The 16,014-nt window shown below is 41.6% G+C and overlaps 2 protein-coding genes across 8 annotated transcripts in view; both read left to right on the top strand.

Annotated features, from left to right (window-relative positions):
• LOC308477160 (potassium voltage-gated channel subfamily KQT member 1-like) overlaps positions 1-16,014 on the top strand; it is a 357,143-nt gene that overhangs the window by 37,833 nt on the left and 303,296 nt on the right. For all 7 annotated transcript variants that reach the window (XM_081005502.1, XM_081005506.1, XM_081005504.1 and 4 more), the window contains 5 exons: positions 1,203-1,293; positions 10,201-10,327; positions 11,644-11,722; positions 13,951-14,047; positions 15,303-15,443. In XM_081005502.1, the coding sequence (XP_080861628.1) occupies positions 1,203-1,293; positions 10,201-10,327; positions 11,644-11,722; positions 13,951-14,047; positions 15,303-15,443 (535 nt within the window). The remainder of the gene's footprint in view (positions 1-1,202; positions 1,294-10,200; positions 10,328-11,643; positions 11,723-13,950; positions 14,048-15,302; positions 15,444-16,014) is intronic.
• On the top strand, positions 4,783-9,400 carry LOC308477631 (tigger transposable element-derived protein 1-like; the record flags this gene model as incomplete). The annotated part of the gene is made up of 3 exons (XM_081006362.1): positions 4,783-4,932; positions 5,249-6,666; positions 9,350-9,400. The coding sequence occupies exons 1-3, from the start codon at positions 4,848-4,850 to the stop codon at positions 9,398-9,400; spliced, it is 1,554 nt and encodes a 517-aa protein (XP_080862488.1). The 5' UTR covers positions 4,783-4,847.

Raw genomic sequence — 16,014 nt, 5'->3', positions numbered from 1 at the left:
CACCCTCAAGGTGAAGGAAGAAAGGCCTTTTCAAGTAGAGATAGGGAACCTGTAGCTCTCCAGATGTTCAACTACAACCCTCATTGCCCCAGCCATTGGCCATGCTTCCTTGGGCTGATGGGAGTTGGAATCCAACAACATCAGCAGGGCCACAGGTTTCCCATTCTTGTACTGACGTGTAGTGGAAGTGTTCTGAACACACTCACTGCATTTTGAGGCCTAAACTACAGATTACATTAAACACACAGTTTGTGGTGTGATTCCTTTACTTTTCAAATCTTTAAATAGCAGTTGTAAGTTACCTGGCCTCATTGGGCCCGCAGTGTGGGTATTGAGCGTGATGGGAATTATTTATCTCTACACCATGATTCCTACAAACACTGCTGTACTGTGCTGTGAAAAAAAGGACTAAAGGGCAGGTAACAAACATCATAGCAAATAAATACAATATTTATGTTGGGATGGAAGCTTATCTCCCAATGAAAATAGAAGACTTTTCATTAGTTTTTGGTAAAGGTGTTGTCAATGTGTTTGTATTATATATACACTTTCTTAATTACAGTTCTGATCAGACCCGCCTGCAGCTCTTATTTAAAGCTGAATAATAGTAATTCTACAACACCAAACTATGAATTTAGTGCAATATGTATTTTAGCTATTTGTATTCAAGGCACTATAGAAGTACAAGCTACTTCCACCTCACTTAGAATGCGGGTTTGCTTTTTACCCAGTTAGCAACTTAAAATAAACCATCCCACCTGGAGAGGTTTAGCAGTATCAGAATATGACCATGAACTAATGGCTAAAACATGCTATTAGCATCTTTTTAAATCAAGACCAAGTTTGAGGCAGTATAAGCTTTCTTGATTTCTCACTAATTTTTTTTCCAAATGTACCACTTACTAATGCAAACACAACATTTTGAGTTGAATGGAATTCAAACTGCAAGCTTAAAAGGTGGTCATATGTTAATGGGATAATCATATATTTGTTTCTATGCTTCCTTATCCTTGGTAGCAGACATATTTTATAGTTAGAGTTTCTGCCAAAGTAGACACCATTTTAATCATGGTAAGAATATCCTCAAAGCTCAACACTGGGATATGGGAAAAGTGTAAGTAACAATATTTGAAGTATGGGTTTGAAGTAAACTATGGCTTTTTTGTCACTGAATGCAGATTCCTTTTTTTTTCTTCCAACAGATTTCTATTGGTGCTGGTTTGTTTAATCTTTAGTGTTCTGTCCACTATTGAATACTATGCAGAATTTGCCACTGGGACTCTTTTTTGGATGGTAAGTGATTTAACTTAAAATATTCTGTGAAATATCTGTATGTATACCTGTTAGAAACTTGTTATAAAAAGCTGAACAAGCCAAAATTATCAATCTCTATTTTACTTACTTACTTACTTACTTACTTACTTACTACTTACTTACTAAGAGCACAGCCCTAACCATGTGCACACACTCCCTGAAAACCTCCTTCCTCAAACTCCAGCTCTCCACAGGCCTCAAGGGTTGTTGCAAGGGATCTTGGAATTTTACTTGTAAAGACTCGTGGGATTGTTAGGCACTGTTTTTGCACCTTTCTTGCCTGTATATTTTACACCCAATTACCTGCTGGAAGTAAGCCATATTGAAATCAGAGAGACTTACTCCTGCATAGACATGTATAATTCTGCACTTTAAGGCTGCAGTCCTTTTAGGATTAAGACACTTTGAACTCAATAATTTCTGGATAAACAACAGTGGGATGTGGTTTCATGGTTTATTCATGGAACATAGCTGGCTTTTGACTTGTATGTTTCTAATAGAGCAGGAATGGCCAGCTGGTGGTCCATGTGTCAGAACCAACCCTTTTAATCAAGGTATAGTAAGTGATATGATCATAGAATTGTAGAGTTGGAAGGGACCCATAGGGTCATCTAGTCCAAACCTCTACAATAAGGAATTAAACTAAACCACATCTAACTGATCATTCTCTCAGTTTCAGGAAAAGGAAACATGATTACAAATGCTAAGTGCATATATATTGCAGTTCTTTTTTATATATTTATATAAATATAATAAATGTACTACATATATGTACTGGATGTATGTACTTTGCTAAATTTGGGCATTTTGATTGGGTGGGTGAGGCCCCCTGGACCAGTGTCAGCAAGAGAGTAGCTTCTCAGAATACAGAAAACTATTAGTTCCTTTAATGGTATTTAAACTGAATTAAAAGAGACTAATGCAGCATTTTCAAAAACTAGGGGCAGCCTGAGGCCACATCTCAGACACAGCACAGGTGTGTCACTTCGTTCAATTGGCAATATCCTGTCTGGCCATGAAAGTTTAAGGGAAAGTTGACCCTTTCAGATAACTAAATTCTGTGGGTTTCAGCTTGAAGATATCACAAGCTTTTGTTTCTTGAAGCATTTCTTTACTGGCGTCACCAAATGTTCTAAAGCCTGAGCATGTCATGTCTTCTGACACTGAACACTTAGCAGATAAATGAATATTTAAGGGAGGCATACCGTACATTGCCATATGCCCATCTTTTCCTCTTGCTTTTGCTGTAGTAGTAATAATGGCAGCCATTTCTAGGAGACGGGCCACATGATAGAGCATATGTTTTGCTTCCAAACACCCCCGATTGATCCCTGGTATTTCCAAGTGGGGCTGGGAGAGTCTGGTCTGACTTAGGACAGCTGCTGCCACCAGTGTATGCAAACAATACCAGTCATCCAGTGATCCAAGGAGTATAAAGCAGCTTATACCAGCTTATATGCCAGTTGTGCCAAGGAAACTTTTGCTTTCAGTAAAATATCTGCACAGGAGCTGCAAGTTAGTGCAACTACTTGTCTGCTTGTAATACAGACTGTTCATTGGTTTAATTCATACTGAAATGGGAATGCCTGTGTGTATTGGTGAAAGGGTTTAACATTGGAAAATTCCACTGCTGTATTCTAAGGGACTCTGAGCTTTAACTGAGTTCATAATTAACTATTGTTGTTTTCTGCTAGCTAACGTGTGAGTGTTTATCCTTAGAATTTATGAAAAGAAATTAATTGAAAATTTGCTATATGGGAAGGGTGGTGTCTGGAGTTCTTTGTTCCCAGGCTCTGTGAAAGTAAGGATGTAAATGAAGCTCTTCAGGAGCACACAGCCTCAGGCTGGAATACAGGATGTGGGGAGAAACAGACCTTTTGTAAGATGCGGAGCCTATGCCGTGGACGGGCATATGCCTTATGGAATTGTTTGAATGTATCATATGATGTTTATTTTCTGTTTTGAAGAAAGTTCTGCAAGTAAAATTTTGAACAATCTAGCCTCTCTCTCTCTCTCTCTCTCTCTCTCTGCGATCACTCATGACCAAGTTAGATTGTCTTCCATGAACGCAGTCTTAGTGGTGTGTCCTTAAAGTGGAGGCCAATTCTGAATCCACACCTCCTTCCACAGTGGGGACATTGGTTTCTGGGCGGGAGTTGATCACGATGAGGATTTGCCAAATGTGCCTTCCTCTTAGCTTGTTTCTCCCTTTTGTCCTGAATTCGTATTTCTTCAAAATCCATGACGCCTTTAGTAGAGGCTATTTTCCAGTTGGAGCGCTCACAGGCCAGTGTTTCCCAATTATTGGTGTTTATACTACATTTTTAAAGATTTGCCTTGACAGCATCTTTAAACCTCTTTTGTTGTCCACCAGTATTTCACTTTCCATTCTTAAGCTGGGAATAGAGTAGTTGCTTTGTTGTTCAGGCATCTGCTTGCTTGGATAGCCATTTCCCCTTCTGCAGCTAGCAACTGATTTCCCCCCGTCCTACAAAACTGTGTTGGGGAAGAACTGGTTTGACCAGTTGATATAAGTAGGAATAGAGAAGGCTACCTTATACTGAATCAGATGATTGGTACATCTAGCAATTGTTTACACTCATTGGCAAAGGCTGGCAAGGGCTTCACATCCAGTCTATCCCAGCCCCATCTGGACATGCTAGGGACTGAATGCTGGACCTTCTATTGTCTGGAGCTGTTGAGAGGGAATGTGAAGTGTATAGACTGGGAACTGGGCTGAACAAAAATAGATGTTGGATACTTGTTTTAGCTTAGGATCCGGTTTTATGCTTTCTTTCTTTATGAATTGGTGGCAGTGGGCTTCTATGAGGTCAAAAGACAAGACAGAAATCTAGTAATTTAAACAATACAATTGCTGGATAGAAGTCTAAATATCGCTTGTCAAAAAATAGGCATATTTATATTAAGTCTCAGCTTCCAAAACATTCCCCTCTGGTACAGAAGGAGTTTCCAGGTTCAGTTCTTGACATTTCCAGTTAAAGGAACTTGGGTAGCAGCAAATATCTCTCTGCCTGACCACCCCTTCCCCCCAGTCAGAGTGGACTAGACAGGCAGGTGCTCCGAACTGTCACACAGCAGCTCCCCATGCCTTGTTGCACATCTCAGTGGAGCCACCTTGCTCCACCAGGAGGCTTCACAACATTGTAATATATATACAGTATTTAATGGAACTGTTAACTGGTCACAGTATCACCAACTAAACAGAATTTTCGAGGAAGATAGAAGAACTGGATTCGATAATAAAATATCAGTTCTGGATAGGGAAATGCTTTCAAATGAGGGAAAAAATCTATCCAGAATGTACAGTGGTACCTCGCAAGACGAAAAACTCGCAAGACGAAAGAGTTTTTCGTTTTTTGAGTTGCTTCGCAAGACGAATTTCCCTATGGGCTTGCTTCGCAAGACAAAAACTTCTTGCAAGTTTGTTTCCTTTTTCGTAAAACCGTTAATACCCAGGGTGCATTGCTTGAAGAGGTGCAGTTGCGACTTGACTTCGAGGAGCAACTCATAGCATGCGGTGTGGTAGCCTTTTTTTGAGGTTTTTGAAGACTTTGGTGATTTTTGAAGCTTTTCCAAAACTTCTTTTGCAGCCATTTGGTAAGTTAAACTTTTAAAACTTTTTTTGGGGTTTTTGGATTTTGGGTTGGGGTGTTTGGAATTCGAGGACCTGGTGTTGGGGAGGGGTTTGCAAGAATCTGGAAGCTTGTGTGTTTTTTTCTGCATTTTTATGATTTTCTGTGACCATTGGGGCACTCTGCTGTTGTTAAAAAAAAAGATTTCTGGGTTTGGATTTCTGTGTGGTGGGTGGCTGGGGGGGGGGTCAGGGAATTGTTGAAGTGTTTTCTGGGAGGTTTGGTGCTTTTGAATTTTTTGGATGTGAAGCACTGATTTTTTTGGGAGGGGGTTTGCGAAGGTAGGAGCTGTGCTGCCATGGGGCCCAAGAAGACTGCTGCTGCAGAGGCCGGCGAGAGGAAGAAGGAGAAGGTTACGCTGGAAATGAAGAAGGAGATCATCCGGAAGCACGATGGTAGAATGCGTGTGACAGACCTCGCCAGGGAGTACGGGAGGAATCCATCGACCATCGGGACCATCCTGAAGATGAGGGAGAATATCCTTGCGACTGATGTAGCCAAGGGAGTCACCAGGATCATGAAGAACCGCTCAGCTGTTCTGGAGGAGGTCGAGAAGTTGCTGCTCATCTGGTTAGAAGAGAAGCAGCGTGCAGGGGACACAGTGACTGAGGCCGTCATTTGTGAGAAGGCCAAGGCCTTGCACGCAGACCTCATCCGGGAACAGCCAGGAACCTCAGGCGAGCCAGAAGTCTTCAAGGCAAGCAGAGGCTGGTTTGACCGGTTCAAGACGAGATCTGGAATCCACAGCGTGGTCAGGCATGGAGAGGCTGCCAGTTCTGATGTTCCAGCGGCTGAAGACTTTGCAGCGGAGTTCCTGGAGGTTGTGACGACGGAGGGCTACGTTCCACAGCAGGTCTTCAACTGCGACGAGACCGGGCTGTTTTGGAAGAGGATGCCCAAAAGGACTTTCATCACTCAGGAGGAGGCCAAGTTGCCTGGCCACAAGCCCATGAAGGACCGTCTGACCCTGCTCTTCTGTGCCAACGCAAGCGGCGACCTGAAGATCAAGCCCCTGCTGGTGTACCACTCGGAGAACCCACGGGCCTTCAAGAAACACAAGGTCGACAAGGAGCAGCTGAGTGTCATGTGGCGATCCAACAGTAAGGCTTGGGTCACATGTGTGCTGTTTGTGGACTGGGTCAATCTTGCTTTTGGCCCTGCTGTCAAACAGTACCTGCTGGACAACGACCTGCCGCTGAAGGCTTTGCTTCTGATGGACAATGCTCCTGCTCATCCTAAAGGCCTTGAGGAGGACTTGTTGGAGGAGTTCAGCTTCATCAACATCATGTTCCTGCCGCCTAACACCACGCCACTGCTCCAGCCGATGGATCAGCAGGTCATCGCCAATTTCAAAAAACTCTACACCAAGGAGCTTTTCAGGCGATGCTTCGAGGTGACTGATTGCACCAACATCACCCTGCGGGAATTCTGGAAGGACCACTTCGACATCATCACCTGCTTGAAGATGATCGCCACGGCCTGGGACAGGATCAGCCAGAGAAATTTGAATTGCGCTTGGCGCAGCCTGTGGCCGGACTGTGTGGCACCAAGTGACTCTGATGCACCAGAGTCAACAGTGGTGCAGGACATTGTTTCCTTGGGGAGGACCATGGGCCTGGAGGTCACAGAGGAGGACGTCAGCGAGCTGGTGGAGGAGCACGACCACGAGTTGACCACCCAGGAGCTGGTCGAACTGCAGGCAGAGGCTGCGCAGGAGCAGGCCTCGCTGGAAGAGGAGGAAGCAACTGAGGAACGGTTGTCCTCCAAAGAACTGAGGGACATTTGCCTGAAGTGGAAAGATGTGCAGGCATTTGTACAACGGCACCACCCTGACAAGGACCTGACACGTGACCTTTCAAACACTTTTGATACGAGGGTCATGTCGCCTTTCAGGGAGGTGCTGAAAAGGCGGGTGAAGCAGCAGACCATGGACAGGTTCTTCAGCAAGAAGCAAAGAGTGTAAGAGGAACCTTCTTCGAGTTGTCCCCCAGAGTCTTAGAAAATGTATGTACAGTACAGTACTGTACACTTTGGTGATTTTTAAATGCTTTTCTGTTATGTTTAGAAACTTAAATTATTGCTCCTTCAATTTTTGAAATGCTCTTTACAGTATGTGTGACTTTAAAGAGCACTTAATAAACTCTTTTTGTACCAAATTTGGCTTTGTTTGGACTTTTTTTGACCATAGGAATGCATTAATTGATTTTCAATGCATTCCTATGGGAAACCGTGCTTCGCAAGACAAAAAATTCGCTAGACGAAAAAACTCGCAGAACGAATTAATTTCGTCTTGCGAGGCACCACTGTATAAGTTATTGTTAAGCTGGCACCTAAAAGACGAAATGGTTAAGGACGTGATGGTAAAATGGGTCCAAGACTTCGGATATACTACTTCCTGTTTCCGGCGGTTGAAAATGGCTGATCCCACACAACTGGACCTCAGCCGTTCCGATAATTCAGGGCTGATATGGGGGTAATTAGCCCTGGCAGCCTCCCCAGGGCAGGGGAGGACTGTCTCAATGACCCGCGGTCTGCCCCAGATTGCTGATGTGGCAGACGGCAGGGGCACTGGGTCACGGAGCTAGGGATGGCTGACACTCCTGTGACGCCACCCCATAGCCGGACGCATCTGTTTGGGAAAATATAAAGATTTGGAAAACAAACAGACACGCTCTGAATTGAAGAAGCTGGAAAAAACCTGCAGTATGTACAGTCTCTGGTGCAAAAGATCGAACTTCAAAGAGATCCTCATCATGACGTTTGGAATGTGGAGGGGCTTGGTATGTAAAAAACATTCTTTTATCCTTAACATCAACAATCCGTAATGTATGCCAAGCCTCATTAAGAACTTAAATTGCTCTTCAAAAAGTGAGTTCAGATGGACTTTCATATATAATTGGGATCTACTCGCAGCCACTTCTCTTCTAAGACCGGAAATGTCTGTTAAAGACGAAAACAAAGGACAAAGGACAAAATGGCTCCCACTCACCACGTCGTTACTGAATATCTGAGATACTTCCCTGATTAAGAGAAACAGGAGCTAACGGATGGTTGGTTATAAAGACTGGAAACAATATTACATATTGTATATTACATATACAACTGTTTGCAAAAAGATGTTTTTTTTTATTACAAGCGAGAGAGAGAGGGCTAAATGGATGTCTGGCAGCCCCCCTCTAGGGCCCGGAGGGGGGACTGGGAGGATTCCAAAGGCCAGTTGCTAACTGTCTGATATATGGCTACATTGCAAACAGTCTGTTTAAGATCAATCAACAAGGAGGTTACAGAAGGAAATTTCTCTCTGTTTCTTTGATAACACTTGGACGGGAAAGATTAACAATCTGGGAGCTGCCAAAATAACAACTCTCAAAGAGCTGGACAGAACTTTGAAATTGGATGTAATTAAATGAAGCGGTGCGATGAAAAAACAGCTGAAGGAGTACAATATACGGACGAATCTGCACTCCATAGGGAAAAAAAGTATCTGTTTTCTGACATGAATGAGGATCGTAGAACCAGAGTTAAAATGTGGAAGGGAAAAATCAGACATGGAATTATGAATAACATTGAGGATGATGAGAGGCAGGACTATGATGTTGAATGCGCTTCGAAATTCAGACCGTGGGAAGTAAAAACAAAATTATTACAATTTGGAAGACAATTGGACCTTTTTTATTTTAGTTTTTTATTTTTATTGGATTTGATTTGATATGTTAATTGGATGTTTTTACTGGAAAATTAATAAACGCTTTAAAAAAAAAAGGCTTCGGATATACTGTAGAATTAGAGAAATGGGAAAATCTTTGGACAAAGGACGTTAAGTTTATAGCCTGCTACCTGATTAAAGAAAACTTTTTAAAGATGATGTATAGGTGGTATCTAAATTGGCAAAAAAGAATAAAAAAGTCAGCAGTAAGTGTTGGAGGTGTAACCATAAGGATGGGAATCTATTCCACATGTGGTGGACATGTCCCAGAATTAAAGTATTCTGGAACATGATTTACGAAGAATTTTTTAAAAATGCCACGATACACTTTGCTAAAAAAAACTAGAGTTGTTTTTATTAGGTATCTTCACAACAGACATCCCAAAGGACAACAAAAGAGTCTTTTTATATGCAATAACGGCGACCAGGATTGTGATTGCAAAATATTGGAAAAGCAACACAATTCCAACAAAGGAAGAATGGTTATTAAAATTAAGTGAATACATTGAATTGACGAAACTAACAGAATTCAGAATTCAGAAATCAACCAAGCAAAAAGATCAGGAGAGAATGGGATGTCTTTAACAATTATATGAAGAAAGTTGGTTCCCAAAATTATGACTGGCATAGCCTAGACTAAAAACTCCACGGGTAAACAAATTATCTCTCCCGAAAGTTTAGAATGATTACAGACAACCAAGGATATGAGATTATAGGAACCATATAGTGGTCGAAGGAAGTCAAATCTTTTTTCTTTTCTTTTTTTCTCATTTTTTCTTAGATATACTCTTTTTCTTATCTTTTTCTATTTTTATTTTTGTTTTTGCGCATTTTTGCATTTTTTTTCTATACTTGGAAAATGTTAGTTAAGGTAATGTGTATTTTTTTCTTTATTATTTATACAACTGTATTTTTTTTGAATGTATGTAATATGTATATAGCAAATAATTTTTTCTAAAAAATAAATAGAATAATAATAATAATAATAGTAATAATAATAATAATAATAATGATGGAACTGTTATATGCCAGCCTGACTTTTTGAAAAGATCTAAGACTTGCTGGAAATCTATGTAAATCATGTTACATCGTGGTACACTATGTCCTTATGTTACGGTGTTCTACAAATGAAGATCACAAAGAGGAGTAGCAAATTGAACGAAAGCCATTTCCTGCTGTGCAACTTATCTTAGGGGTAAACTTTAATATTAACTATTCCACTTATTTATACAAAAAGAAAAAAAAATTATATACAAAACACAATCCTTACCACCCTCCCCCCAAAATAAATAAATAATTTTGAGTAAATAAATAAACCCACCATGCTGCTTTTATCCTTGTGCCCTTGAAAGAAAAGAAAGTCTGAAAAGGAAACTTCAATTCCTTTTGTTAGTTGTATTTACCACATTTCTATGCTGCCTTTTAAAACTAATGTTTTAATGTTTTCAAGAATATTAATGTATGATAAAATTTATTAATAATAATAAATTTCAAACAATAAGCCTTAAATACTGTTTTTAATTTCAGGAAATTGTCTTGGTGGTATTTTTTGGTGCTGAATATGTGGTGAGGCTCTGGTCTGCGGGTTGCAGAAGCAAATATGTTGGTATTAAGGGAAGAATACGATTTGCTAGGAAGCCTATATCAATAATAGGTGAGCTCGTCTGTTTTAAATATAAAATCATACCCGGACATCAATCCCATGGCCTTTTTGAGCAGAAAGGATATACTGGCTTTGTGTATAGCTGAGTTGACTGATGCTTCAAGATGGATATTTTTATTGGCCCACCTTTTATTGGGAGATGAGCTGTTATAAGATTATGAGCCACTACATTCCTGGTTGGTGTTTGCCTTTGTTTATGGTCTAGGTGCACTTAGCAAAATCCGAGTTCTCTCTTATTCCACCCCAACTCCTTTAATATGGGGATTAACATCCTGACCCACCTTCAATCCACCTTCAGTCCTCTTGTACTCTTTCTGAGATGCAATATATGGCAATGAAGGAGAGGCCACCATCTCCCAAGGGAGTCCATTCCACTGTCAAACAGCTCTTACCATCAGAAAGTTATTCCTGATGTTGAGTCAGAATCTCCTTTCTTGTAGCTTGAAGTCATTGGTTCAGGTCCTACCCTCCAAAGCAGGAGAAAACAAGCCTCCCTCCCTGGCTACTAGGAACAGAGTTCTGGGTAGCTGATGTCCACTGGTAGGGTTAATTTGACCCTCAAAATTTTACTGTTCAAAAGGTGGTATAATGGCTAAGGTCGGTGGTTCGAATCCACGCGACATGGTGAGCTCCCATTGCTCTGCCTGCCATCCTAGCAGTTTGAAAGCACACCAGTGCAAGTAGATAAATAGGTACCACTGTGGTGGGAAGGTAAATGGCATTTCTGTGCACTCTGGCTTCCATCATGGTGTTCCATTGCGCCCGTAGCAGTTTAGTCCTGCTGTCCACATGACCCGGAAAGCTGTCTGTGGACAAATGCTGGCTCCCTTGGCCTGAAAGCAAGATGAGCATCACACCCCATAGTTGCCATTGACTGGATTTAACTGTCCAGCGTCCTTTACCCTTTACCTATAATGGCTAAGTGTATCTTCTCCAAACCACCTGCAATTTCTTGTTTGCCCTGTAGACGGTTTGGAGACGTTACACATCATAAACTTTGATATGACAAAGCCTTTTGTAAATAAAAAAGAAATAAACCTTTTCCATATGGTTTATGTAGTTATTTATTTTATCCCAGTGTCATCTTAGATTAAACAGGGTTCTGAAGTGCTAAAAAGAAAAAAGCAAGACCTGTAAGCAGAGATGATTGTGGGAGGAATAAAAAAAAAGCCTTCATGTTACATGTGAAAGAAGCGTTCTATAGATTTTGGTTGTTTTTAGTACTGAAAGGCTGTAACATTCTGCCCCCCCTTCCTTTGATGGCATTAAAATGCATTAACAGTTTCATTTTCCTTTTTTGTCAACAGATCTTATTGTTGTTATAGCTTCAATTATTGTTCTGAGTGTAGGATCAAATGGACAGGTGTTTGCCACATCTGCAATAAGGTATGCCAAGATATGTAAAGTTTAGATTTATTGTCTCTTTCAATAAAAAGCTTGAGCTGACTTACATTGTGCAAAGACATTTGTTGGCATCTATATCTAGCTACATATATCTATTATTATTATTATTATTATTATTATTATTATTATTATTATTTTCACCATCCCTTCCTCTTCTCCACCTTTCCTCTTACTTTTCTCAACTCACCCTTGCATGCAGATCACCCTCTACTCTCTCCTATTCTGCACAGCCCCTTGCACACACCTGCCATGTGGATATCTTTACCTTATCTTCAAGATGAAAATAATTGTATGAACGAGCCTATTAATTGGTCTCTTCCGTTAGAGATGGTTAAGTTCAGTTGGTGCACACTGTCCGTATATGGACAGTGAATAAATATACAGTGGTACCTCGGGTTAAGAACTTAATTCGTTCTGGAGGTCCGTTCTTAACCTGAAACTGTTCTTAACCTGAAGCACCACTTTAGCTAATGGGGCCTCCCACTGCGCCACCGCGGCGTGATTTCTGTTCTCATCCTGAAGCAAAGTTCTTAACCCGAGGTACTATTTCTGGGTTAGCGGAGTCTGTAACCTGAAGCGTCTGTAACCCGAGGTACCACTGTATCTTCTAAATTACTACATTGAATCTGAAACTTCATATTGAAGACAACATGTCATACCCAGAGTGAAATACATGATTGTGGGAAGGTACTATGGAATATGTGAAGCGAGCACAACAGAGCATTTCCCAGCTCACTTCTCGCTGTACTCAAACCTTGTTTGAAACTGCCAATATCAGTCTACTCATACCTCTGCTGTTGTTTAAAACCACAACTTTTCCTGTTTGCTTTATTCAAATCTCTGCTTTTGTTTAAAACTGCCATTTTAAAATGTTCCTTCTCTTGGCTTTCCTCTCCCACACTCACTTAATGCAAACACAGGATTGTGCTGATGCACCACAGATCCTCCAGTGAGGGCTGCCTTGCAGTTATAAATACATGGAAGAAATCAAATATCAGGGAATAAAACTTCTATAACTTTTTACTACATTTTCTAACAAGGATCACATCCTGGGAGTCCTCAGGCTCCATATTAAAGTTGCCTGTATCTATCAGTGAGAGTAGATACATTCAGGCACAACATTGCATACAAAAAATGCATTTATCTGCATATCACATATATGTTGCTGTTAGGCTACAGATTGAAACAGGACAGCTGCTTGTGAAAAAGGAAACCAGAAAGGCCTTGCTCTGAAAGGAGAATTGGGAAAGAGACAAAAAGCAAAAGGCATCTCCCTTCCTCTGAGCTCCCTGGGAGCTGTGGTGGAAGCCAGAGGGTGAGATAATGGCCACTTATCCAGTCCTGGGGTGGGTGGTGGTTGCAGCCCATAGAAATGGGTCCTGACCCCCAGGAGCAATGCTGGCCTGGGCGGCTTGTAGTTGGAAACCCCCCGTGCTGGCTGTGTAGGAGGGCGGGAGTTCCTGCCAGGCCCAATTCTGAATTCTGGCCAATCAGACCAGTCCATGGTGGCAAGGGTTGGAATCAGACCGGAGTGGAGCAAGCTTTTTTCCACTCCGTTCCCTTCACAGCTATGTGCAAAATCAATGAGCAATGTAACACTAAAATTTCGTAGATCTGCCCCAGGAAGCAGATAAAATTTACTTCTTCTGTCCCACAAAGCTACTACAGTCATACCTCGGGTTAAAGACACTTCAGGTAAAATCTTTTCGGGCTGCATCCCGCGGTGACCTGGAAGTAACGGAACAGGTTACTTCCGGGTTTCGCCGCATGCGCAGACGCTCAGAATGACGTCATGCGCAGACGTGGCGAATTGCGACCCATGCAGACACAGGTTGCGTTCTGCTCATGATGCGAACAGGGCACTGGAACGGATCCCATTCGCATCCAGAGGTGCCACTGTAGTTGGTTTTGTCTGACTCTGGACTTTTTTTCATCCGGAACTCACCAGAACTCTTTGGTGCGCTATGTGTTGCGCGACAGAGGCTGTGGGCGAAAAAGATAAGCTATTTAAGGGGTGAGCTCCCCTAAGAAAAGCTCAACAACTTCTTTGACTGGTCTAACTGATAAATTATTTATTTGACTGAGTACTGTTAGTACTAATGAGTTTTCAAATTTCATTGTAGTATTCAGAAGAAAATATACTCACATTTTCACAGATAGGCCTTCTGTGTCTAATGGGCTCTCACTGCATTCTGCCATTTTTTCCATAGGGGAATCCGTTTTTTGCAGATACTTCGCATGCTTCATGTAGACCGACAGGGTGGCACTTGGAGGCTCTTGGGATCTGTTGTATTCATACATCGTCAGGTATTGAGTATGGGAAGGTTATTGAATATGTTTAACAGGCTCTTTTTACACCTGTAAAACTCTTATTCTAACATCAGGTATGGTGAAAATGAACTCACCTGGAAATGTAGGGTTTGGGGCAATCTATAAATGTGTTCTTTTTTTTAATCCCTGGCCTCAGCAGTACAGAGGCAAGGTGAGGCAAGGCTTCCCTAGTGCCTGAGATAGCTCTGTACAGGCTTTGGGCTGGATACTGCACAACAGCAGAGCAGCTGCCATTCTCAGACCGAGCCTTGAACAGGACATGCAGCTCTATCTCAGCGCCTTCCATGAGAGAGGCCCTTCCTGCTTTAGCAGTCATTAACTCCAACAGAGAGTTGGGTTCCATTAGGGCTCCTGAACTGGCAACTCTGGAACTGGAGGAAGGCAACACAGCATCCTCCTGATGCGATGGGCTCCTCTTGCGTGTGTGCGAATAACCTCCACAAACACATTTAAAAGGCTGTAGAATATTAATCAGCCTTATTTTTTTTTAAAAGAATACAAATTAACATGCAACACTTAAGAACAATTTAAAACAACCCCACCCCAAATAAACAACACCCACCCAAGTTAAAACCCCATCCCAATTAAAACCATAATTTTAGCATAAAGGGGCTGGCCCACAACCTCGTTTCACCCCCAAAGTGCTTCCCCCAAAGGAACGACCCCCTTTGGTGTCGTCTGCTTTGGGGGCAGCCCCACCCCTCGGGTAGGCTGGCTTTATAGAGCCGCCCCAGCAACTGGTGCCCTTCTAGCTGGGGCAGCAGGTGTTTCCAATGCTGCCTGCCCGCCCAGGGCTTTGGTACCTAAAAATGACTGCAGTTAGTCCTATAGGGATCCATGTTGGACCCTCAGCTGTATTGACAAACATTCAGCTGCTAACTTGAATCACTTTTGAGTGCTTCACTGGCTAGACTTTAAGCATACTCTTGGATATGGCCCATGCTCTGGGTAGCCAGCTCACAGTGGGGTTTGTTTTTGCTTTTTAAAATAAGATTTATTCTAGTCTATGTTCACCAGAAATGCATACTCTTCAAAATTTTGTTTGAATATGTATAAAAGCTAGCATATCAACTCAAAGGTGAGACATGACTGCCACAGGTCATAAAGCAGACCAGCATCACTGGATATGTTTTATTAAAAATATGAAATGGTTATGAGTAATTTTTTAAACCAAAATCAGCATTTGTACAAAGAGCGCTTCCAATCAGTAATCCAGTTTTGTTCCTGTTAGGAACTAATAACTACGCTGTATATTGGATTCTTGGGATTGATCTTCTCATCGTACTTCGTCTATCTCGCTGAGAAGGATGCAGTGGATGAGGAGGGACAAACAGGGTTTTCCAGTTATGCTGATGCTCTCTGGTGGGGTGTGGTAAGTGCATCTCTTGCGTCATATCCAGTGCTGCAAGATCACCCTTTCAGTGAAATATTCAGAATCAGGAATTTGATTGAAATTAGTGTTAAGAGTAAATAGTACAAAAAGACTCTGTGTTGTGGGTTGTAGAAGAGAAGCAAGGCCAAAGTTACTTTGCGAAGTACTTAAATCTCAACATTTCATATTTAAAAAAATTAAATTAAATCTTGCTATGCAAGCATGAATCGAACCTGTGAAGTTAATGGTATACTTGGTGTAAGGCAAAACCATCACCAGCCAATTAAATTGCTTGGGAATGGATTCAGAGGAGCAGAAGAAAGTACTTTTTCCATTCACAGCATAATTAACAGGGAAGTTGTTGCTACTGGTTGTGGTGATAAGTCCCTTCTTTTGCTTCTCTTCATCTCTTCCCGGTCAGGAGCATCTGGAGGTCGACCACTGGGGAAAAAATGCTAGGCCTAATCTCACATTCTCATTCTTTTTTATCTGAGTCATGCACAAGAGGAATGTGAATGAGCATTATGGCCATTGCGCCTCATTATTATTTATTATAGTGGTTTATATCCCT

The sequence above is a fragment of the Podarcis pityusensis genome (assembly GCF_964106645.2).
Source record: "Podarcis pityusensis genome assembly, chromosome: 5".
NCBI lineage: Eukaryota > Metazoa > Chordata > Lepidosauria > Squamata > Lacertidae > Podarcis > Podarcis pityusensis.
This window is presented reverse-complemented; position numbering and strand designations above follow the sequence as displayed.